At 31.0% G+C, this 24,912-nt stretch overlaps 1 protein-coding gene across 1 annotated transcript; it reads right to left on the reverse strand.

Annotated features, from left to right (window-relative positions):
* Positions 1-547: 547 nt before the first annotated feature.
* LOC127715983 (uncharacterized) lies at positions 548-24,664 on the reverse strand. Its single transcript, XM_052222085.1, has 5 exons — positions 23,779-24,664; positions 15,800-16,022; positions 14,512-14,729; positions 12,368-12,548; positions 548-6,154 (listed from the first exon to the last, which is right to left on the reverse strand). The coding sequence occupies exons 2-5, from the start codon at positions 16,020-16,022 to the stop codon at positions 3,474-3,476; spliced, it is 3,303 nt and encodes a 1,100-aa protein (XP_052078045.1). The 5' UTR covers positions 23,779-24,664; the 3' UTR covers positions 548-3,473.
* Between the last annotated feature and the right edge of the window lie 248 nt (positions 24,665-24,912).

The raw sequence follows: 24,912 nt of genomic DNA on the forward strand, positions 1-24,912 counted from the left end.
TTTTAAATCCTGTAATTTTTTGGATTAATTATTGGGAAATATAAAACGATAATGGCCTTATCTTCCTGTTATAAATTACCTATAATGGTTTACTTTTATAAATTGTGACTTGGATGAAGAGTTGTCTCATTGGCACTCATACCACATCTTCCTATATCTATAATGATTTGAATAAGTAAATTGTATATAATTTAGAATACTGTTTATAAAAACTGGTAATTCGTTTCCGAAATTCGTAGCCTATTTTATACAAATATTATACTTGGTTTTTTTTCCTGTTCTACATAGAAATATAATTCGAATGCATACAGGCTTGGCTAATAAAAAAATGCACGAAAGCTGTATCTATCTATAGACAGTGTTAAAATGTAAAAATATAATGTTGAAAACTTTGCAGTATTCATTTTTACATTTAAAAGAAATCATTATTAAGATATCTCCATGTAAAGTAGATCAACTTATAACTGAAAATAATAATTCCATCCAAGATAACATAATCATGGACGTTTGAGGAAAGTTAGTTGTTAATATTTCAAAAAGTCTGATATTTACATAACAACTTTCCTTTTATTCAAAACATTATTTGTAAAAAGTAGAAAACCAACTCGACGAGTAACATGTTCCTTTTGTTTGAACAGCTTACAGTAAACGCCTACAAATTAAAAAAAAAAAAACAAATAAAAAAAACATACATCATATCAAAATATAACGAGATAGATATAGTATTCTAATTCCAAACAATCTTGTAGTGTCTTTTTATTCATCTTAATTTTAGTTTTTGAACAGACAGTATAAGCTAAGGTTAACTTCACTTTTGTATTTCACTTAACGAGCACTAAACGGTAAAAATTAATTCAAACACACTCACGACTAAAATCGCCACTACATTTTTAAACAGCTGTTCGAATTGAAGCACATTAAATTTGCGTATATATGATACTTAATTCCAAAAGCAAGTACAGCTTATAGGATATATACAATGTTTGACAAATTAATCATACAGGCACCATATCACATAAACAGACATATAATAATAAAATGTTAACTGTACATTTAACTACATTAAATCACTCTTATTCAATACAATGTAAAGTATAACGCAGAGTATGACAATAAAATTGTTAAAAGTTAGCAGCATAGTTTCCCAGCTAATTAAGTATTTACCAAGATTGTTTAGTTTTTATATTTTTTTTTTTTATATTTTGTACAGATAACAATTATATTAATTTAAAAGTAGAGGGGTGTCTCCAGTAATATTGTTTGATATATTTACCTTAATCTCAGCATATTTATTACATTCCAATAAAAATGAAATTCGTCTTCAATATAACTTGCATTACAATCAGGACATAATCTATCTTTCCCGTCAATATTATAATATCGTCCTGTCTCTATATTCAAATTATTTGCACACATACGGTATTTACGAACTATTGGATTTAAAAATGTAATTCACTTGTTTGTCTAAGTAAAATTATAAAGTATGTATACATAAAATATATTTATATAATTGATATTTATTTCAGACTTCAAAGAAAGCATTTGCTCCGCATACAAATGTATCAACCATTCTATTTTTTAATTGTCTCAGAAAAAAATCTTCATTATCTACCTTTTGACTTAACCAAAAAATAGTTGAAGCCGTATTTACCCAAAATATCTTTAACCTTACTGTACCAGTTTTGCTTATCATTTGTTTTTTTACAGCTACTACACATTTCATCATAACAATTATTCAATATGCAATTTTCAGAACATAATAATTGTTTCTAATATTTTACCATTCTATATTCTCTCTCTACACACGTATGTATTCTACTCAGTTCACAATATACCATTTTAATAACTATATTTTACTTTCAGTATACGTTTCGAAAAATACATATGAACCCTTTCAATATCTGGTGCCTAATGATACCCAAAAAGTTCACAGCCATAGTTCAAAATACTTGCATCATAAGTTTTAAATAAAGTCATTAATGTTTCATGGATATAAAAATCATCCTGTTTTTTACGAAACATACTATATACGGATTTTTTCTGAAAATCTCTTTTGTATATTAACAAAATTACCAGTATAAAAAAAAAAAATAAGCCTAAATACTTAAACTCATTACAAATACCGATGGTTTTAGCAAAAACATCTTTATTCTTGTTTAGGCTAACCTCAATTTCTGAAAATTGCAATCTTTGTTTTTTATTAAAATACAAATTGTTTTAAATTGAGTAAGTATTTACACTATGAATCATTTGCTGTAAGTCTTGTATATTTTCACTGAATAAAACCATATTTTATGCTTACATCAGAAAATTTAAATTCATCATTTTAAGCTCATAAGATTTACAATTATGATTTATCAACTTCATCTCCTTGTCATTTACATATAAAGAATACAGATAAAATCCCCTTGAGTAAGGCTAGCAGTGTATTAAAACAATCAGATAATTTACGGTTCAACTTAAACTTAACACATGATTTCAAGTTCATATACATTGATTTAATTACATTAAATAACTTCTCTGTAATATCATGGCTTATAAATTTTTGTCACAATTTAAAATGTGTTACACTGTCGAAAGCTCTACTATAACCTATAAAACGTTTCCCTTTTTTAAAACTCTTTGTTGTGAGTGCCTGAAGGGCAAAGATAGCATATATATAGTACCAAGGCCAGGACGGAATCCGCATTGCGCTTCTGTAAGTACGTTGTTTCTATCGCTCCATTCCAACAGTCGAGTATTTATCATTGAACATGTTGAAGTAAACAGCCTCCCAATGTGTGAAACCAACGATATTCCACGATAGTGTTTAGGATCATCCACACACTCCTTCTCAAACACAGGTACCATATCTGCGGGAAATTTCCAGTATTTAAAATGTTATTAAAAAGTTTACACAGTACTTGTGTCAATACAGCTTTACCAGTAATAAGGTATTCATTTAGTATGTTGTCAAACCCAGGAGTTTTATCTCGTTTTAGTTGTCGTATTCCATGACTTAGTTCATTCTCAATGAACGGGGCGTCTAAATCTTCAAATACATTTTGTATTGAATTGATTCTTTTATTTTATTTTTCGATAGTGTTAAAGGACTCACATTATTATTCCGTGTTCTTTTAAATTTCCGGAAAAAAAATGTTTTTGATCATTTCTACGCAACCAATTCAACATATTTCTGTGTTGGTGTTTGTACTGTGTCTGGAGTCTCATCTTTGTTTATTTGTATTTCTGTTTAGCAATGGTCAATTTAATTCTGTTGTCATTTATACTGTTTTCATTAAATCTTTTAACGCTGATATATATTGTCAACGTAAAAATTTGCAGTTCTCTGTAATCCATGGTTTGTCAATTTTAAATATTATATAACATATGGTTCAAAATTTAGTTTAAACGAGGTTTCACAAGGGAGTACAATTAAAGGAGGAAATCTTTATCTTCAGTGAAATATTACTATTGTTACATATACACATTAATTACACTTTCATTTTCTTTAATTGTTCCTCCAGGTTTTTTACAATATCATAGTAACCGCCTTCTTTTGCTAGGATTATTGGTTTCAATTGTGGACAACGTGCAGCATTTACATCAGCATTGTACTTTAAGAGACTGACTACTGCATCTCTGTGCCCATATTTACAAGCACCCTGAAGAGGAGTAACTCCGCCCTCCTCCCAATAATTAACGTTTGCCCCGCGACTTAAAAGAAGTTCTATAACATCAAGTTTATTATTTCTTGCAGCATAGAATAAAGGCGTTTTACCCCCTCTGTCACATGCGTTAATGTTTGCCCCGTTACCTACAAGTATATCAACTATTTGTGCATGCCCATTGCTACATGCTTTATGTAAAGCGGTACTATCATCACAGTTTTTAGCATTGATGTCACAGTTGTGTTTAATCAATAATTCGACTGTATCCAAATTACTGTTCGAAGCATACAACAAAGGTGTAAACTCTTCATTATCACTTTGATTGATATTTGCATTATTATCAATTAATAATTTTGCTATATTAAAGAATCCGTTTGCACAAGCCATCAGGAGAGGCGTTTGTCCTTTGCAGTTACCTACATTAACGTTCATCCCTATTTGAATCAATAATTTCACTACTTCAATGTGTCCGTTATAGCATGCAGCGTGTAAAGCGGTATCACCCCCTATATCCTTTACATTTAGATCAACACATTTGTTTATGTGAAGGCTATGATGACTGAAAGGAACAAATACTGAGGGATTGTCTGATGATAGTGATATACTTTTTTTGCTACCAATACTTCTTTTAATAGGCTCGTTACCAAAAAGTAATAGTTTGATGATATCCATGTGACCATAACAGCAAGAAATATAAAATGGTGTTTGATTCTTCTGATCAACTGGATCCACTTCAGCTCCATGACTGACTAATAAAAGTACAATATCTGCATGATTGTTTAAACAGGCATAATGAAGGGCGGTCGATTCATTGTGGTCTGCGCTATCAAAAGCAACATCAATATCTAGTAGAAATGTAACCACGTCTGTATGCCCATTATATGCAGCAGCCATCAACGGCGTTATTCCTGCATCCATTGGCTTGTTGATAAGATTATCGTCTGCACCTTTTTTTATCTCGTCTTTTTTTAATGCAGCACTCTTTCTATTTTTATATTTCTTCCTCTCACTTTGATTAATTGGATCCTGCTGAAATAAAAGCTTAGCAATATCTACGTGTCCCATTTGGCAAGATATATAAAATGGAGTACAGTTACGATTTTGAAGTTGATAGACATCTTGGTCAAAGAGCAACAAATATTTAACAACTTCGACATGCCCTTGTTTGCAAGCTATATATAGAGGTGATCTATTGTGTTCATCTCTTTGGAAAATTTGTTCTCTAAATTTATCTACGAGATATTCGACGAAATCTTGATATCCTTTATATGCTGAAACAAATAACGGAGTTGAACCATCATTTCCAAACGTGTTCATCTTTATCTGCATTTTGCTTAAATTGCGTAAAAACAATTGTCGGTATTGTATGAAACGTGTTTGTATGTTACCAAATACATCCCAATGACACCCGTGCTCTATATCCAAATGAAGCCTGTCAAAGTAGGTACTTTCGAATTCAGTGGGTAGAAGCTGTACAAAGTCATTAGGTTTTTCCTCAAGTGAACGTAACTGAATCCGACTAGACAACAACAAACTGTTACCAAATTTAATTACACACTTAAACATTAATGGAATCATTACAGCGGATATGATGTCAAACATCTTATCATGAATCGCGACATATTCCGATCCATTGTCTGAAACAAAAAGATGCAGCTTGTGTTTAAGACTCTGCTCAATTTTTACTAATGAAATATCACAATTAACTTTAGTTTCACGAATAATCATTTCTACACAATCAGTGATACTTGATGAATTCGACTCGAAAATCTGTTTATCTAAGGCATTGTTGTGAAGAACCAGTAAGCAGAGTGCAAGAAACGAAGACTCGTGTCTCTGCTTTATGTCATTGACTTCCTTTTGTATAAGTTCGATTGGATATTTAAAGAAATTTGGATCTTGCTCTGTCATATTTGAGTAAAGCTTACACATTAAAGGAAAAAACGGAAATAGATCAAATGTTGAGTCATCTATACCAACAGCTGTGTCTCTAGGGATATACGATAGTGCTATTGATCTCATTTCCTCGTTTGAAAGTTTAGAAGTACCTGCAAAATTACACTCTTGAATGTCTAAACATGTAAGCTGTGGAAAACATTCACTCTTGTATATACTAACTCTTGTTGTAATAAGAAACTTATTAATTATATTTGGTTGTAGCAATTTTTTGATTTTCGAGTCATTTTCTGTCCATTGATCAGCTTTTTGCTGATCAATTGCAAATCTTCCACATATATCTTCTATCAGAAATAATTGCTTAATTTTTGAATTATAATATTTGACAATATCATCAGGCTGATCTACTTCTTCAATTTCGTATCCTTCCTCTGTTTGTAACTTTAACGCCACATGCTTAGCAGTTGCTGATTTACCACATCCTGGGTGTCCTACTAGGATGACTGCTTTATGTTTTGTTATTGTTTCAGTAACGAGTTCTGAAATCTTTGTTTCAACAAATTTTTTATCTTCTTCTGACCAATTCGACATTGTCTTTCTTCTTATTTCTGAAATGATAGAGCGGATGCATGGTTATCTTTCAAGGAAGAATTTACTTTTTTATGTAAGTCTATCAATTTTAAGCAAATACTTCTTGAAGATTTAAACCTCTGGATTGATAAGTATATTTTCAATTTAAATGGTTAAAAAACTAATTAACAAGACATTAAGCTTAAATAAATCGATTGATGTCGATTCAAAAGCATGATATCACAGTTAACCTTCATTTGATTCGATCAACATTTTCTGGGAGGGACTTGAAAACGACAATATAGAACAGCGATTCATATTGCCATACAAAGCAGTGATGAGGTATCTATTTGATGACAGTCCATAATTGCAAAACATTTCTACAAAGTGTTTCTACATCTAGAAAATTTGAGATAATGACTTCATGTTTTATCAAAATTAATTGCGCCGTATAAAACAAAAGAAATGTTAAAACTTTTATATATTACTTCTATGTTAATCAGATTTATCGTCAAATATCTTCGGGGCAGACCGCCTCATGTATGAGAAGCTTATATTAACTTTTTGAATGTTTTGTTTGAAGATGTTTTTCAACTTTGTATTTTAGTTGTCCTTATAACTTTTTTTGATTCGGCGTATGAATTATTTTTATACGAACGCGTCTGATGAGTCGTAGTAGAGGTAACCGGTGAGATCACGAATCACGTACGAATCACGAACGTATCACCTACTTTGTTGTATGACACGAAGCGGGATCATTAATTTCAAGTTAGGATGCCTAAGTGTTCATGATTATCTCGCTTTGATTATAAGTGCATTTCTTATTGATTGATACGCGTACTGTCTGTTTTATTCTTTTTATTTTGTATGTCGTCGTCAGTCACGGAGCATTTTCTGGTGGGAGTAGGGGGGGGGGGGGGGGGGGGTGTTATATTTTTTAGAAAAAAATATTTTGATTCTGATTTTGGTAAACAAATAATTCTGGCCAGCACCTAGAGTAGGGAACGACCGTTTGATTTGTAGGGGGGGGGGGGGGGGCTGAAATAAAAAGGCAGGACAGGCCATGAGGAAATCATAAAAACATAAAAAGATAGGCTCTCTTATTTTTCATTAATTATGTACTTATTATATATATATATATATATATAAACAAGTCTAAATTGAAATTATATATATATATATATATATTATAAGTACGTCTGAACAAGTGACAACTCTACGATAGATTGATACATTGGATCACCAGTGAAGGCGATACATGGCTGAAAACACATATTATATACATAATTACTCTAGATAACAGCACAACAATGTTAGATGTCCGGCGATCTAGACCACTCGACCACCTAGGCTTGACAAAAATCAAGCTTTCGGTGGCCGTGTGATGCCTATATTTTAAATCGACCCTAAGCGCCGAAGAAAAAAAGGCAGCACCCATCTTTTTTTTTAAAATAAAAAAGCAGGATAGAAAATTTCATCCTAGACCACCCCCACCTTGATTTTCTACATTGAACATATAGCGGGCGAAAAAAAATTCTGGCCCGCATGAAAATCATAGCCCCTTCTCCAAAAAAAGCCAATGGTCCGTGATTGACCATTATAAAGTATTTATTATTTGTAATGTATGTAAGAATTGCGTGGTATCTTTTTCGTTCGACCAAATATCTGAAATAATACCAGCAATACTGCATACTAAATATGGTTAGGGGTCGACCCTTTGATTCTAGGATCGGAGCTGGCAGATTTTGTAAATAAATTTATTGGCCAGGAAAAAAATAGTAATAAATATGCTGGCTTCCACCTTAAAAAAAAACTGGCCTCCAAATTCTATTATACAGTAAAATGATACATGTGTAATAAATAATCTTGCGTGTAGCAGTTGAAATGTTTTTTCTAAAATAAATACTAGTAATCTGACTGACCAAATCTGCCAGGCCGGCCCCCTCAGAATCAAATGGTTGCCTCCTTGTACCCTCCTCAAAGATAGATGACCGATACCCGCTATAACTGCGATATAAAATAATGTATAGGAAAAATATATGGGGGTTGGGGGGGGGGGGGGGGGGTGGTCAAATGATTTTTTTTTATTATTTGTTGCAAATTTCTTGTAAGGGACAGTCCCTTACAGTCCCTTGCAAGAAATTTGCAACAAATAATAATAAAAATCATTTGTCCCGGACCGACCATTTAACATGAAGAGGGGGCGGGGGCATGTTTTCTTTCTGAAATAATATATTTGATTCTGAATTTTGAGAAAACAATTAATCTGGCCAGGTAAGGAAGAAAAAAATCTTATCTTGGATAATAACCACAAAAAAAATGTTTAATTTGAAAAAAATGATTTGTCGCGCCGCATAAAAAAACCTTCAAGTTAAATAGTCGGTCCCTACTAGTTTAAATGTTTATTTTTGAACAAATATATATTCAATATCTTCTATATGTTTTTCTATCAAACACATGCACCGTGGTATTTAAAAGATTGTCCCCATGATTAAACCATGCTATCATTCCACGTGACTATTAAAAGTGTAGATGGTGATCACCACAGGTATTTATACGTACTGTTTCGTTTTAATCCGTACATAAGCACTTCCGGTATATAAGTTAAAAATACATAGTCTTATATATCCATCCTTATACTTGAAAGCTCGTATTTTATCATTGTTTTCTAATAAAGGAAACTTTGTGAGGTGTCAAGGGGTATTTTAGTCGATTAATCGATTTTAATGAGCTTTACCCAATATGAAAATCACTGCTCCCAATACGTTCGTTCGTCATTATTCGTCGGTTCGTGATCTCACCGGTTACCTCTAGTCAAACGTAGCGCATCTGGCGTACCATGTTATAAGTTGTTTTAACTTTAATAAGTTTGTGCAATTAAATATACCGATCAAGACTTTCAACAGTCTTAACACTAGTATGAAATAACCGTATTTTGTTTTTAAGTGGCATTAAAACAAGGTTTATATACAACCCAGACAGCAATAACTTTTTGAATGCTTTGTTTGTAGGTGTTTGTCAACTTTGTATTTCAATTGGCCTTTTCACTTTTTTGATTCGGCTTTTCAACATTTTTTTATTCGAACGCGTCTGACGAGTCGTATGCAAACGTAGAGCGTCTGGCGTACCAAATAATAAGTCTTTTATCTTTAGATGAGTTTGTGCAATCAATTCAAATACTGCGATCAAGACTTTCAACGTTATTTCAACTAGTATGAAATAACCTTATGTTGTATTTGAGTGGCAAATATAGTTATGCATGTAAAAGTGATTACCAGTTTGTTTACGAGTCAGAACAGCAATTTCACAAACGTATGATCAGTTTCCGTAGTTGATATGAATTAAGCAAGATCTGCCTCTTAGTTAACGTTTGAGTTCCGGTGAATGCACTAAGTTAGATCAGAATTTACTTAAAGCTTACTATTCCCTTCATTTACCAAAACACCGATAGTCAAGGAAGAGAGAATTATTTGGGAATGATTTGGGATTAAACATTTGAGATTAAACATTTACATTAAGACCAACATTTCTGAAAAAAAAAAATCCATCATAGATGTAAACAACATTTCATATCAGACTGTTTAAACTGATGAAAACATTTGCTTTCCAAATATTCTATTTTTATAGTATGCAGTATCGTTTACCTTCCAACGCCCTTATGATAAAATGACCGTCGTGATTTTGATTAAATGTCTATCTTGCTTTTTTCAAAGGCTTATAAGCTCAAAAAAAATTTTTTTTTTACTTTTGTTTACATTCTTATTCCTGCATTTTGTTTTGTAAAATATTCATTTTGGCATTCAAGGTTGTCCCTATTTTCACATTTTTGTCAAAGCCAGAACATTTCTATTTCTTTTCAATACCCACCCCCAACAGTACAACAATATTAAAAGTTTGTCCACAAATAAAATTCAAGATTTTAAAATTGCTAAGATGCTGCACAAAACATAGTAAAATCAAATATAATTATGGGTCGGCACTAAGCCGGTCCATTATTTGATATGATTTGAGATTGTTACATGAGTTTCTGCGGATCTATATTTTTATTTTCTGCGGTATATGAAAATTAAAGATTTTCGGTAATTGAAATAAATACATATTTTTATATTAATTTATAAATAAGAAGAATATGCCATATATTTATAACAATGAATGTTCATTGTTTTATTATGCACAGAATGCTTGACCCGTATTTGGGGATTTCCCGAACCAGGTTATTTTTAGAAATGTAAACAAGGTACCAAGTTCGTACAACAACTCGTCGTCGGAACATGGGAAATGATTTATATTTTGCGTTTTTTTTCTCCCAAATAGTTATTTTATATTATATTTTGATTATTATATATACAGTTTTTATCATTTAGAAAAATAATCATAATAAAGATATCTTTACTTTCAACGTAAACGATCTCGGGAGTTTTTATAGGTAACATGTTTCAGTAACTGGAAAGTGATTTTCAAACCTCTCAAATATCCACTTTGTGTTTGTTAATTCTTTGCAATTTTACTGCAACCAAACAGATTGAAATGAACACATTTTGTCAAGGATTTGTCAGTTGTTATGAAGAGAATAATTTGCTATACTGTCTGAAGCTTTCTGATTTTTATAAAATTGAGAATGGAAATGGGAAATATGTCAAAGAGACAACAACTCGACCAAAGAGCAGACAACGGCCGAAGGCCACCAATGGGTCTTCAACGCAGCGAGAAAATCCTGCACCCGGAGGTGGTCCTCAGCTGGCCTTTAAATAAAATTGTGTACTAGTTCAGTAAAAATGGACGCCATACTAAACTCAAAACCATATAAATGAGCTACATTCCTTTTTTTATGACTGTTTGTTGATACTTTTAAATTTCACCAAAACCGAAGAGAAAAGAAACATTTATTGTGTCTACGATTTCTCAACCTTTACTGAGAGGAATAATTTGACATTTTTTGTTTGTTTGCTTTAAGATTTTTATATTTTTTGTCAAACAAAGTTGAGGAAGGGATATAGTGTTTCATTTGTCCGTCACAAAGTTAAAATCCATCTATCTGTGGAAGTATATAAGTCATAGTTCTTGAAATTTTGTTCATAGATGCGTCTTGAATAACCAAGGGGTCCGGATAAAAATTAGGTAATCTTGACCTACATTTCACAAATGAGTGACTGATTAAAGTTTCCGTTAGAGTCCATATCTGAGATACAACTCGTAGAGAAATAATATTTTGTCAGTAGATGCGTCTGTAATAGTCAGAATCAAGGGTCCTAAAAAATATGTCATCTTGACATAAAATTCATGGATGAGTAAATGAGGTGAAAGGCTGCGTTTCAGTCCATATTTGAGATGAGGAATACAAATATTTTGTCAGTAGATGCAACTTTGATAATCACGAGTTTCAAAATTAAGTCTTGAAAATGAATTAGATCATATTCCATTTCATCAACTGCACTTGAAAGATACTCGAATTCATCAACTGCACAATAAAGTTATATTTTATAGCATTATCATAACTAATTGGATTGGACCAGTTCTGGCAATTGAGGATTAAAGTAATCTCAATATACAGATTGTTTATACAATACTTTGCACTTTTTTTACACCAAAAAACCTCCATATTTCTGGCCCAAAAATTTGATGCGTGCACCAATTAACTCTCTTGTAGTTATATGAAACAAGTTTCTCGAAAGTTTAATGTTAGGAAAATAAACGAACCGTTGCATGCATGTATATACATACATGTATAACTAAGCTAGTCCGCTATGGACACTTTTATGCTTCCTTAGCGTGTTATCGACAAAATACATTTCATTTACGAAAAACTTTCATTGCTAAATAACTAAAGTGTTTTATTGCCGATTTGGACCGATCGTGACATTGATAAACATTCAACATAGAATCATGGAGCGATGTTGATGTCTTATATAAATACTTTCGATACATTTCTAAAATTTGGTAAATGATTTGGTGTATTATATTTTTTTGTCGAATAAATTAAAACTACATAACTTCAACGTTTCTTTACCATTTCATTCATCACAGTTTAGCGTCGCGTTCTAGTGGAAGTTCCCGTGGTTGCGATTAATGACTATGGAAAAACTACCGGTAAATAAGAGTAGTCAGGAAGACAATCATTCAATAGCAATCTGAAGATTGTTAACAGGCAAAACACTTTATTACCATGAACACAGGTAACATAATCAACTTAAAAAAAACGGAATTGTCAAATAGCTTTAAATTACAATTAAGTTCTTGTAGTTATTATTTACCTGAGCGATTTATATTCTCCGTTTCTAATCTTATTACTCTTTCTGTCAATTCATCCAATTGCCTGTGTTGATTAACTTCTTGTTGAATTGAGACCACATCAATAGAACCGGACAGGGTGGATACCAATAGAGATGAAATTTCTCCTTTGTACAATTGTTCTTGTGCAAGTCTTTCAATAGCCTAAGTCATGAGAAAAAAGTTTATAGTGAAAATCGACTATTTTGAAGTTCACTGTCATGGCATCATAACTCTTTTTGGTCAAGATCATTGTCTCCAAATTAAAAGCCACCATACTGTTTTAACGTATTTTTATTAGCTGCAATACGTTATGAACGAACATATAAAAAAAACTTTGCAGCCCTTCACAAGGAAAAGAAATAATTTCTATTTTACATGTGGCCTGCAGGATGAGCAATCGGTTATTTACGCCCCATAAAGACATCAGGAAATGATTGTTGGATATTAAATAAAACAAACAACAAAAGAAAAACAAAAAAAAAAACAAAACAAAAATCAAATAATTTATCATATTCTACATAAGAAAATGCCTGTACCAAGTTAGGAAAATGACAGTTTTCGTTCATTCGTTTAAAGTGTTTGAGCTTTTGATTTTGACATTTGATTACGGACTTTCCGTTTTGAATTTTCCTTAGAGTTCAGTATTTTTGCTATTTTACTTTTTACATATGTATTGCTGTCAAATGAAATATGATGGTGCTTTGTTTTTTTTAATATTATTAGTAGTGGTTAAATTTTGGTTCGCTTTATTATAAGAAAACTTTGTAAAAATACTATACTTTAATTGTATTTTGCCATTTTATATTTTTGTTAAGTAAGTTATGGTTGACACGTAAAATTCATATTGTTTTTGCTCTATTGATTTGATGAAATACAAAGGTATCAGACATCCTTGTGAATTCATTATCATTAAACAATTGTTATGGATTTCATGGGTGTACTAGTTTAAGGTGGCTGGGGCGTCTTAATTAAAATTGATAGAATTTTTTGATAATTTGTCAAAATGAAGTTTTTATCATGCTTTTTTCAAAAATATAATAAAAAGTATGGGTCACCGAACTTTTTTTCACAATAAAGGTTGTGCAAAATTGTCAGATTTTGTATAGATTATGCATGGAATATCAAATTTTGTTTGATAAAAAGAAAACTACTTAATATAACTTTAAGATAAAATGTGAGAAGATAGCTCTTATAAGATGCTTTCAGATAAGAAAAAGAAAAAATGGGGTCACCGAACTTGTTTTCTTGCTACATATCAAAATAGGTAAATTCACAACACTTTCTATTATAAAAATTACTTTATCTAATTATCTCCCCTTATTTGGCAAAGTTGAAACAAATCTAATCAAACACAATTAAGGTGTTTTTGAGAAATTACAGCCGTAATTATGATAAAACACACAATTTTCTATATTTACATCAAAAGTCTTTAACATAAATTACTTACTACTATCAAAATTTGCACATTTCATGAAACATCTAGACCAACGTTATCTGCTATTTCGAAATCCAAAATGGAGGAAGACACCCAAGCCACCTTAACCACAACTTTAGTGTTGAGCAATTGCTTTGGACCTGTATGCAAACTTTTGCAAGACCACACAATCAAATATATTGTTGGTTCTTATGTTGTTCCACAACGACTCAAATTACGACAAAGGCTGAGTACTCGCTGACCTGTAAAACCTTGACATATCCCTCAAGACCTGTCGAAAGGCAGAATCCTGTATTCCAGCCTTCGTTGCTGGTCGCTCATTTCCATATTTGTTTTTCGTTATTTTCTTTGGTAAAATTAATAAGGTCACTGATTTTGTCTTTACATTATTTCAATTTTGCTATAGCAAGATGTATTATAGCTTGCTATTCAACTTACTATACTGTGTTTGCCACATTTAGTTGAAGTTTTTTTTAATCAATATGACATGTTGTCTCACTGACAATTTTAACACAAATTCCTTATTCTATACTATTAATATTATTAATATTATTATCATTATTATTATTATCATCATTATTATTATTATTATTATTATTATTATTATTATTATTATTATTATTATTATTATTATTATAATTATCATTACTATCATTCATATTATTCATATTATTCATATTATACTGTTACCTGTGAAACACAGTGCCAAATTGTATGAAACTCGTCTTCTGAAACACATCCATCTTTTGAGTGGACAATTACATTCCGGTAGTGTCCTAACCGTGAAATGTCAGATCCAAGATCTATCAAATAGTCTGATGGAAGTTTGTCGGAAAAACTTAAATCCGTAAAGTTTCTCAAAAAGAAGGTCATTAAAGTCATGTCAAAGTTCGTTGACGATAGTTCACCTGTAAAATCATATTTTTAGTTGCATGATATAACCATTACTAAAGTCAATTGTCTACTAGATCTTTTTCATAAAGCTATTACAGGACATCTAAAAATATGTACAACGAATCTGTTTGAAAACAATTTGAACGAAGTTGTTTTTATCTAGCCTCAGAATACTTGTGTTGTCATTTCATCTATATAATGTTTGCTCTTGATAACACATATTAAGTCGATATGTTTTGTCGCTCTCTGTCTTTCATTTTTTATTGTTTAGTGTGTTTTAATTATTTATTGTTTAGTGTGTTTTAATCATATATTCAGTTTATTATTATTATTTACGTCTGGTATTTTATTTACTTTGGTGCATGCAGTTAAAAACCATAACGGATTCTGTAGTATTTATAAATATAAATGGAATAAAATGTTGTACGAAGAAGTATCCACCAGAGACCAAATGACACAGACGTATATGGCTATCAGTCACCGTAAGGCTTACAACAATGAAAAAAATTCACACTGCACAGTAATTAATAAAAATCCCTAAAATGACGAATATAAAAAAAAATATGGCGGCCTGATATTTACATGAAACAATAAACGGAAACAAAATATGAAATACTGAAACAAACAATAAGTTAACAGGTCAGGACAGGTACTTACAAAATGTGGTGGGGTTAAATATGGTTGAAAGCATAAAACCCTTCCCCTTACCTTTGGCATTGGAGTATTAGTACAACATTAAAACACACTATAAACATCAGTAGAAAAGGGCATTACTTATCCAATTGATACAAAGCACAAAAATTATTTTAACAAAACACAAACAAAAAAGACGGACAAAACAGAGCTGGGAGTACTGGCAGGTGATTTAAGCTAGTTCAAAGCAAATAGCAGGTAATAAAATCAATGTGGCTATTACCATCTTTAGTACATAGCTATCGCTGATGGTCAATGTGATGATTTGTGCAATAAAATTGATGTGTGTTTCTTCTCAATATTTGTTACACATCAATGATAACCTGAAACACTAACATTTTACTTTATGAAGAGTGGCATACTTAGTTCTAAATCTATTAATATGAGTTACCTGCTGGATATAATAACTCATATTGTGTTTGAGTAATGCACCTTCTCTGTTTAAGTTCCGATATTCTACTTTGTTTCTGTACAAGAAATGCTTGAAGTTGGTCCGGGTGAAATTCATGGTCAAAATGTCTCATTACTGCACGTGGAGCTATATGTAACAAAAGACATGCTAGGCGTAAAAAGCGTATGATGTCGTCCCTCAACTGTGGTTCACTTTTTTCCATCTATAGAAAGTAAATACTCAGTCAATATTAGAATAAATAGTACAAATCAAAAGTTCATACAATTTGCATCTTCCTAATAAAGAAATATAAAGTTAAATACACATGTATTTCTAACAACGAAGATCAACTTGGGAAAAAAATTATACAAGTGTATAAAAGACATAACTGAAATATGAAAGCCAAAGATAATTGTCAAGAAATATGGTTCTTTGTAGGGGACTTGTAATGGCGTAAAAGAATTAACGCCTCATTCTTTACGTAGCAATAATGTTGTTGGTAATCGATAACTATCATATCAGAAATTACATTTATTAAACAACCAAACAAAAGTCGGTGAAGCGTTTATTTCTATTTTCGAAAACATACTCTTTTGTATAGAAAGCAAATATATGTCTTTCAAAGGACATTGAATAGTTGCTATTCAAATATACAAAGGAGGTGAATTAACTTTAAAAAAAAATACATGGTCATTATATCTTATACAATGTATATATTATAGTTTAAAACTTGAGGATACGTCCTGGACTAGAAATCTGTCCCATATGTACATTTGTTAAGAAGTAAACATAGAATAGTAGGCTAATATGATTTCAAATAAACATTATTGTTTTAGTTTGCAAATGAAAACTTCTTATTCAAATTAACATAACATAACAAGCTCAAGCGTTTAATTTTACGCCGTTTTGGTATCCATCAAAGTTTTTTTCACATTAGAGTATACTCCATATTCAAAACTGTGTCAACAAGCTTTGTTTAGGGCAAATGACTTACATTTTTAGTTGGATCGGTATAGCTTATTCGCAAATTGTAAGAGTGTTTTCATGTGTCGAAACTATTATAACTTTTCCCTTGTAATATATCTACATATCGGGAAGTGTCAATCTTATTTTTTTACTGGCTCTGTTATTAACAACTGGATAAAACTTTTGAATTCTGACGGTCAAAATTTATACAAATACTATTACTCATTCTCTTTGCTGAATCTGCATTACACACAATTCTTTTTTCATTCACAGTATTTCTTACGTATAATATTTTATGATATATCAATAATCCTTATTATATGATATACGAAATGGGATATACATTGGTCTATACACTAGTGCGTGAACTCAGTCCTGATCGATATGTAAAGCTATTCTACAGTTATTTGCTTTATAAGTGTTCCATTTCTTGTAAAAGCTGAAAGAGATATTTTATGGAATTCAGTTAGTTCATATTCATTATTTCTTTGTGTCAGAAACCTTACTTTTCGATGCAAAGTCATGATTTGACATGTACCCTTTCTGTAAACATGCGTGATATTGCTTTTACTGTTTAGTCTGTTTTTGGTGATATCAATTTGACGTGACTCTGTACTTATACACCCCGTCATTGTGTTATTGTGCTATTGTACATTTTTATATTCGTCTTTCAGTTTTGCTATTGTGCTTTGTCTATATGCCTTCTGTGCCCCTATTTTTGACATTTTTACCTATGTATATGTCTGTTTGCTTTGTTCACACATCGTTGTCGATATAATGGAATTTGATGCGACTCTCATACAAGTGAGAGGATAAGCTAGCTATTAAACAAGGTTTAATCCACCATTTTCTACATAAAAAAATGCCTGTACCAAGTCAGGAATACGACAGTTGTTATCCATTCCTTTGATGTGTTTAAGCTTTTGATTTTGCAATTTGATTAGGGACAGTCCGTTTTGAATTTTCCTCGGAGTTCAGTATTTTTGTGATTTTACTTTGTGTGACTCTCTTTTCAAATTATTCATTATTTTTTAATATTTTTAACACAACTGTATAAATTGCATTGCACGATGCACGTCGGTTGTCGCTACCATCACAAATTAGTACATATACGATATGTCTGTGTCTAAACTAACTAATGACATTTTTACCACGTCTTAGATAGTGATTTAACATGTCTTAGATGGTGATTTAACATCTAAGTCGTCCCCTAACGCGACCTTTTACCGAATATGACTGTTTTGCCGAGTGTGAATTTGCATTACTACACGACGTGTCTCCACATTTTATACATTCAACATTCATAAATTTATTTATGTTTCTGTTGTGGTTTCGGTTTGAAATTGTGTTATGTCTGATCGTTTATGCTTTGAATTCTGTACTCTAGGTACATTTCACATATGTCTTATTTGTCGGTATAGTCTAGTTAATTTCCAGTTTCCATCAAGTATTGTGTTTGTCGAAATAATAATGACGTCATCACAGCATTTACTTAATTAAAGGCAACAATAGTATACCGCTGTTAAAAAAAGTCATAAATCGATTGAGAGAAAACAAATTCTGGTTACAAACTAAAACAAATGGAAACACATCAATATCAGAGGAAAACAACGAAACAACAGAACACTGAAGTGCAACAAAAACAAACGACAATGCAATATACATAGAAACGAACTATTAGATAACAACTGCCATATTCCTGACTTGGAACAGGACATTTTAAGGAAAAATGGTGGGTTGAAAATGGTTTTGTGGCTAGCCAAACCTCCGCGTTTTATGCCAACGTTAAACATACCGCTTAAATGACAATATTACATGACAGGAATACAGTACACATAAATGCAAAAACATCAAATACAGGGAAATACATAAATAAATAATATAAAAGTACATTTCGACATGTTAACTACAGAATAACAACGAATAACTAAAATTAATTTAAGACAGTACACAAAAACAGCTTAATAGAATTATGAATTGTGTGTCTGTCACACGAAAACATCAACGCATTAGTCTTTCAATACCGTCATTATCATGATAATTGTTTAGACTAGTATTGTGAAAATAATTGTATGAATTTCAAGATTATATATTCGTTTCAAAATTACGTCACTGTTTGTGATATCATTTGCTGCCTGTCGTTAATGGAAGATGTTTGTTACTATTTTGCGGTTGTAACAACTATAATATCATTCATGTGAGCATTTCTATGTGATGAGTGTTTTTGCGTTTGTTGTGCTGTATTTCTTTAGCGTATTGTTGTCATTTTAGCGATAATTATTTACATTGCCGTATATTTGGCTGCCAATAAAACCAGGTTCAACCAACCATTTTTTTTCTTTTTTAAATTGTCTTGTACCAAGTCAGGACTATCTAGTAAGTTGTTATCATTTAGTTCGTGTCTATATATGTTGGCGTTTGTTTTTGTTGGGCTTTAGTGTTTCTGTTGTTCCTTTGTTTTACTCTTTTAGTAGATGTGTTCCCTCGGTTTAAGTTTGTAAAGAGGATTGATTTCTCTACTTTTGAACAGCGTTATACTACTGTTTTCTTTTTTTAACCTAACTTGTGTTTCCATCAATATTTACAAAATCTTAAAACGAAACGCAAAATCGAGTAAATAATCATTAAAATGTCTAGTTTACTATCCAAACAAGAAAAGGTCATTACGGTAGCTGGGGTTTCTTCCTCTATCTTGGATTTTGAAATAGCAGAAATCAGTCAGTCAAGATCTTTAATGAAATATTACTATTACGAGATCAATTTGTAAATTATGTGTAAGACATTCCATGTTTATATAAAAAATATGAGCTATATCATACTTATGGCTGTTTTTACAACAACAAAAAAACCCTGATTATTTTTGTTTCATTCAATGTTTTTCAACTGATCTCTATAACGGTAAATAACTCAGATATCAGGGGAGATAGTTCAGATAAAGTAACTTTTATAATAAAATATGTTGTGAATTTACCCATTTTATTACAAAACAAAAAAAAACGAGTCCGGTGACACCATTTTTTTCTTTTCTTATCAGACAGATATTTGAGAATGGAAATAGGGAATGTGTTAAAGAGACAACAACCCGACCAAGGAAAATTAAATAGCAAAGGCCACCAATGGGAAAATCTCACACGCGGAGGCGGGCTTCAGCTGGCCCCTAAACACAAATGTGTACTAGTTCAATGAAGCATATTATAAAGCTATCTTCTCATATTTTGTCTTAAAATACAATGGTGTAGTTCTCTTTTTATCACACACAATTGGGAATTCAATGCATAATCTATACAACATCAGAAATGTTGTCCAACTTGTAGCGTGTCCGATACTTTTTAGCATATTTAAAAAACCATGATATAAACTACAATTTGACAATTTATTAAAAATTCTATGTATTTCAATTGAGACCCGAATCTACCTTAAATGTTATATTAGATCAAAACAAATACAGGATTTCTAGGATTTGAAAAATCATTTAATATTTATTGAAATAGCCATATGTCAACATGTCAACAGGATGTACAGAAATCGTGGGAAATGTACTGAACTAATAAATTTAAATTTATTGTCAAATGTTATGACGGCAATAATTCAAATGGTATAAAGTTACATGTATGAACTATAATATTTATTAAACTCATACGGTAGTTTTTTAAATGGCAAACAGAGATTTTTTTTATGAAACACCTGATAAAAAAGAGGGATTGCATTCCTGTAAAAATATACGGTTAAGATGAATGAATATTGAAATATAATAGTATTTTTACAACCTACATTGTGTAGCATTAACATACTTATTTTTGAAAGGGATTATTTTTTTCCTATTATAAGAAATATTTTACCACTTGGCATGTACGTTTAAAAAAATCATAATTTTAAAAATGTATGCAAATCTATATAAATTGAAAATAAAAAAAAAATAAATCAAAGTTGGTCATTAAAGTCTTTCTTAAGTGTTCTATTTGAAATACATAAATACGTGAAGATACTAAAGTGTAAAAAGATGTACGAATATGCAACATATTCACTCTTGAAACGAAAGGGAAGGGAGTACTCAAAAACAAAATATCATACAAATGTATATATTTCTGATTTAATACTAAATTTAAGGAAAAGGTATTTTCTTTTGTGAAAAAATAATGCATTATTTAATTACAAATATAGCAAAAACATGAGGACTGAAACAACATAATTCAAAGATTACAACAACAGTGAACCAACGCCTAGTTAATCCTCAATTTGATATAATTCCTAAAGTGGAAACGTCGGGTATGCATGGTAGTTACGATAAAAACACAAAATGTTAAAGAAGTTATAATAACAGCACTTTAGGGTTTGCTGCAGTGATGTAACGATATCGATTTTTTTCGTTGCCTAGAGCATCCCCTAGCAATAGGCACCGACAGATGTCGGTCTAATTACATTACCACAGCAATCCGTTAAGTGATGTTGTTATAACTGCTTTCACATACCTAAAAAGAAATTGAAAACTACATACGGGATTAATTACCTTTATTAGTATATGAAAGGTACATTAAGTATTATTTTATTTGTTTAAAACTGGTTAGACCTTACAAAACTAGGGGTCCAGCTAGCCACTGAAGAATAATGTATGTGCAACACTCGGACCAGAGGTAATTTAATGTACAATGCTGTGTACTTGAGACGACGAGGAAGTCAAGGATATAATGTATATTCTTGCTAACAAAATATTATTCATTAAAGAAAGATGTAAACTATTAAAACAATAACGGTAGCATGTTAAAGTTTAATGAAGGAATTCAAAAACAAAAAAATCGTTTGGTCAAATCATTATTTTTTAACCAGTTTTTGTTATAATTTTCTTTCCCGGTCCCTTATTTGTGATCAACAGAAATAATGACACAAATCTTTGCTGCAAGAACCTTTTATTTATAAAATTGCAGTGTAATACACATAAACTGCATGTATTTTATTTGCCAAGTGCAATAACTGAAAAGAAAAAAAAAGGTTTTCACTTGCAATTACTATCTAATCTTGAATAGCGGTATATTACTGTTGCCTTTAATTGGACATAACACGTGTAAAAATAATTAATAATTAGTGCTAATTTTTGAACTCGTTCCAGAAATTATTGATATACACCTTCGTTCTAAATTTTATGAAACTCTTACAGGAAATGAAAAATTATATATATATATATATATATATGATCAGTAAGGTTCCAATTCCCTCAGGCAATATTTGATCTTTGATGAATTTAGTTGTTTATTAAGTTTCTTTTGAAAAATAACCCTTGTGTGCGTTTTTGTTCTTATTCATCCATGGTTTTTTTATAGACAGATTTGTTTTTACAATTATACCGTTTTGGTTTGAAGCTCTAAAATATTATATAATTAACAAGTTCAGAGGTCTATACTCCTTACACATAGCATATAGGTACTACTTTCTCTAATTTGTCCGAAAAAATTGCTGATATAAACCTTTGTGATAAGTTTCATAAAAATCGGGAACGATTTGTACAATTAAGACTGTTAACAATGAAGTGTGCTATATAATAACACTTTTCAAAGAAAGTGTTTGACGTTGAATTTCAAACGTGTTCGAGACATTGCTGATATAAACATATGATAGAAGTTTCTTAAAATCTTTTAAGAATTGCAAACGTGAGAAAATTACACACATTTACAACACTGGACGCAAGCGCGGATAGACATACCGATGGACGCTTGGTTATTTTTACGTCACATGCACGAGATGCACGGGGCACAAAAGATATACTTATAAACTAAGAATACAAAATCCGTCATTACCACTGAAAAATACAAAAAGTGACAAGATTTATGATACTGCTCAGCATTTAATACCTTTGAATCTGGCTTTATAACATTTAAATGATTTTAAAAGTATTTTGCACAAATTAAATCTCTAAAATACCACAAATAATTGTTCACTATTTAACGTTAAACACAGTATAGAGCATTTATGTAGTGTATTTATTGTACGAACCAATACGATATCTAATTTCCTTTCAATTCAAATCATCATAGGTTCATATTACAAAGTATTCAAACCATGGTGTTTTATGACATTTAACATCTGCACGACAAATGTTTTAAAGGAAATTACGCGGAAAAGCCATTTGTCTATTTAAAAATTTCTATAGAGATCATATAATGATGAATTACAAGTGTTATGATATTGGATTACTTTAAACAGTGAACATCAATTATCATACGGTATTATTTTGTAATTCATGTAAATGAATTTTGTGTATAAGAAGAAGGTGATTGTACTAAAACATTAAAGATGTTGCTGCACCTTCCTTGTGAGGCATTCGTCCTCTGGTTCAACATACGAATCAGATGTGTCTGTTTGAGTTTTAAACCTACAATTGGTCCCTTGTAGATTAGGACGCCCATTTTTACTGAACTAGTACACATTTTTATTTCGGGGACAGCTGAGACCCGGGGCGGGATTTTGCCTTTGGTGTTTTCTGGTCTTTGGTCGGGGTGTTGTCTTTTTGACATGTTCCCTATTTCCATTATTTTGACAATATATGAATGTATAAACATAGTGTGAAAGTAATGGTATTCAAGAGAGAAATGGCATAACAGGAAGTTAGATACTTAAATGTCTTATTCGTTATATGAATCTGTTACGCAATATGCAAAACAAAAGTTTGATATACTTAATGCGCATTTGTTAAACATTAAAGAAAAATACAAAAAGAAAAAAAGAAATTCACACCCTCAACCATAGTTATAAAGCAATTATTTCTAAAAAAAAAAAAGCTACCGAAAGAATCGCTATTGATTGCAGATTCCTATATTTTTCTATTCCATTTTGTAACTTGTCTCTTGCTGAATACTGTACTTTATCTTAGTGGGTTTTTTGGTTTCCCATTGAAGTCTACTCTGTTCATTTATAAAGATAAAATACATTATTCTGACCATTAGATCAGTGAATAACCTAGGAATCTTGTAAAAATAATTAAAAAAAAAAAAATGAAAAACGAGAGAAAAAAATGTACTTACTTCAGACTATACTATATATCCTTGTTTTCAAAATAATCAAGATTAATGCAGACACACATTTTTTGATTGAATGAAACCATCTTTCAAGCGTTTTTATGATATACCATATATTTCGTAATAATTCTTCTTTGATATGTTAAATTTATATAAATAGGCCGACAAAAGTAGAACTACAATATGGGCAAATAACCGGTTTGGATTTAAAAATAGATATCTTATCTGTATAAACAGATAAAAGGACATTTAAATTAAATTTCGGTTTAATTTATTAAAAAATAAATATTTGATAGTGTCTTTCGGTCACATAAAATATAACCTTCAATGTGGAGACTATTTTTTGGACAGCTGTAATAATTCAACCCAAAGACAGGAGAAAGTGGGTTTGTTCCTCTCCAACATTTTAAAATCAATTATTTTGATCTGCAGTAAAGCTTAAGCGTTTAGTTATTCATAAATAATATTATAAAGTATCACAGAAAAACAAATTGTAACGTCCAATTTCATTTGCCGAAAGATACTAACATAACAACAATCGAAGTGTGCACGTGAAGTTCATGGAATGTATTATCATGGTTTATACGAAAATAAAATGCGTGTTTGTGTAAAAAGGGGTCAAAATGTTAACACTGGAGAGGATTTTTGCTATACATGGGTGGAACGAAAAAAAAATATCTGAGTATTATATACCGGTTGTGAAAATGTAGGATACACATATATACCAACCCATCTTTCACACGGACGGCAAACTGTCATTATCTAGATTTATACTCATGTCAGTAGAATTAGAAATTACATAGTTTATACGGAACAATATTTATATACTGCTTTGGTTTTAATGGGATGCAAGTTAACTTGTCTTTTCATATCTTATTACAATGAACCTACTGTAAGAAAAGAGCGTTGTAGAAAATTTGACAGCGTGTTTTCGTTAAAAATTGATGCATACTTGATCATGAATATGATTAAAACATGTAAAAAAAAACCAATCAAAACTGATAGCACTGCTATTGCCTTTTAGTGGTGTCCTGTAACATGAATTTTATTGCTATGTCGTGGTTAGTAAGGAACAAGTTACAATCTAATAATCAATTAAAAACAATGCATGTTCTCATTCAAAATCAAGTATATTAAATC

This window comes from Mytilus californianus, unplaced genomic scaffold (assembly GCF_021869535.1).
Source record: "Mytilus californianus isolate M0D057914Y unplaced genomic scaffold, xbMytCali1.0.p SCAF_9, whole genome shotgun sequence".
Lineage (NCBI taxonomy): Eukaryota > Metazoa > Mollusca > Bivalvia > Mytilida > Mytilidae > Mytilus > Mytilus californianus.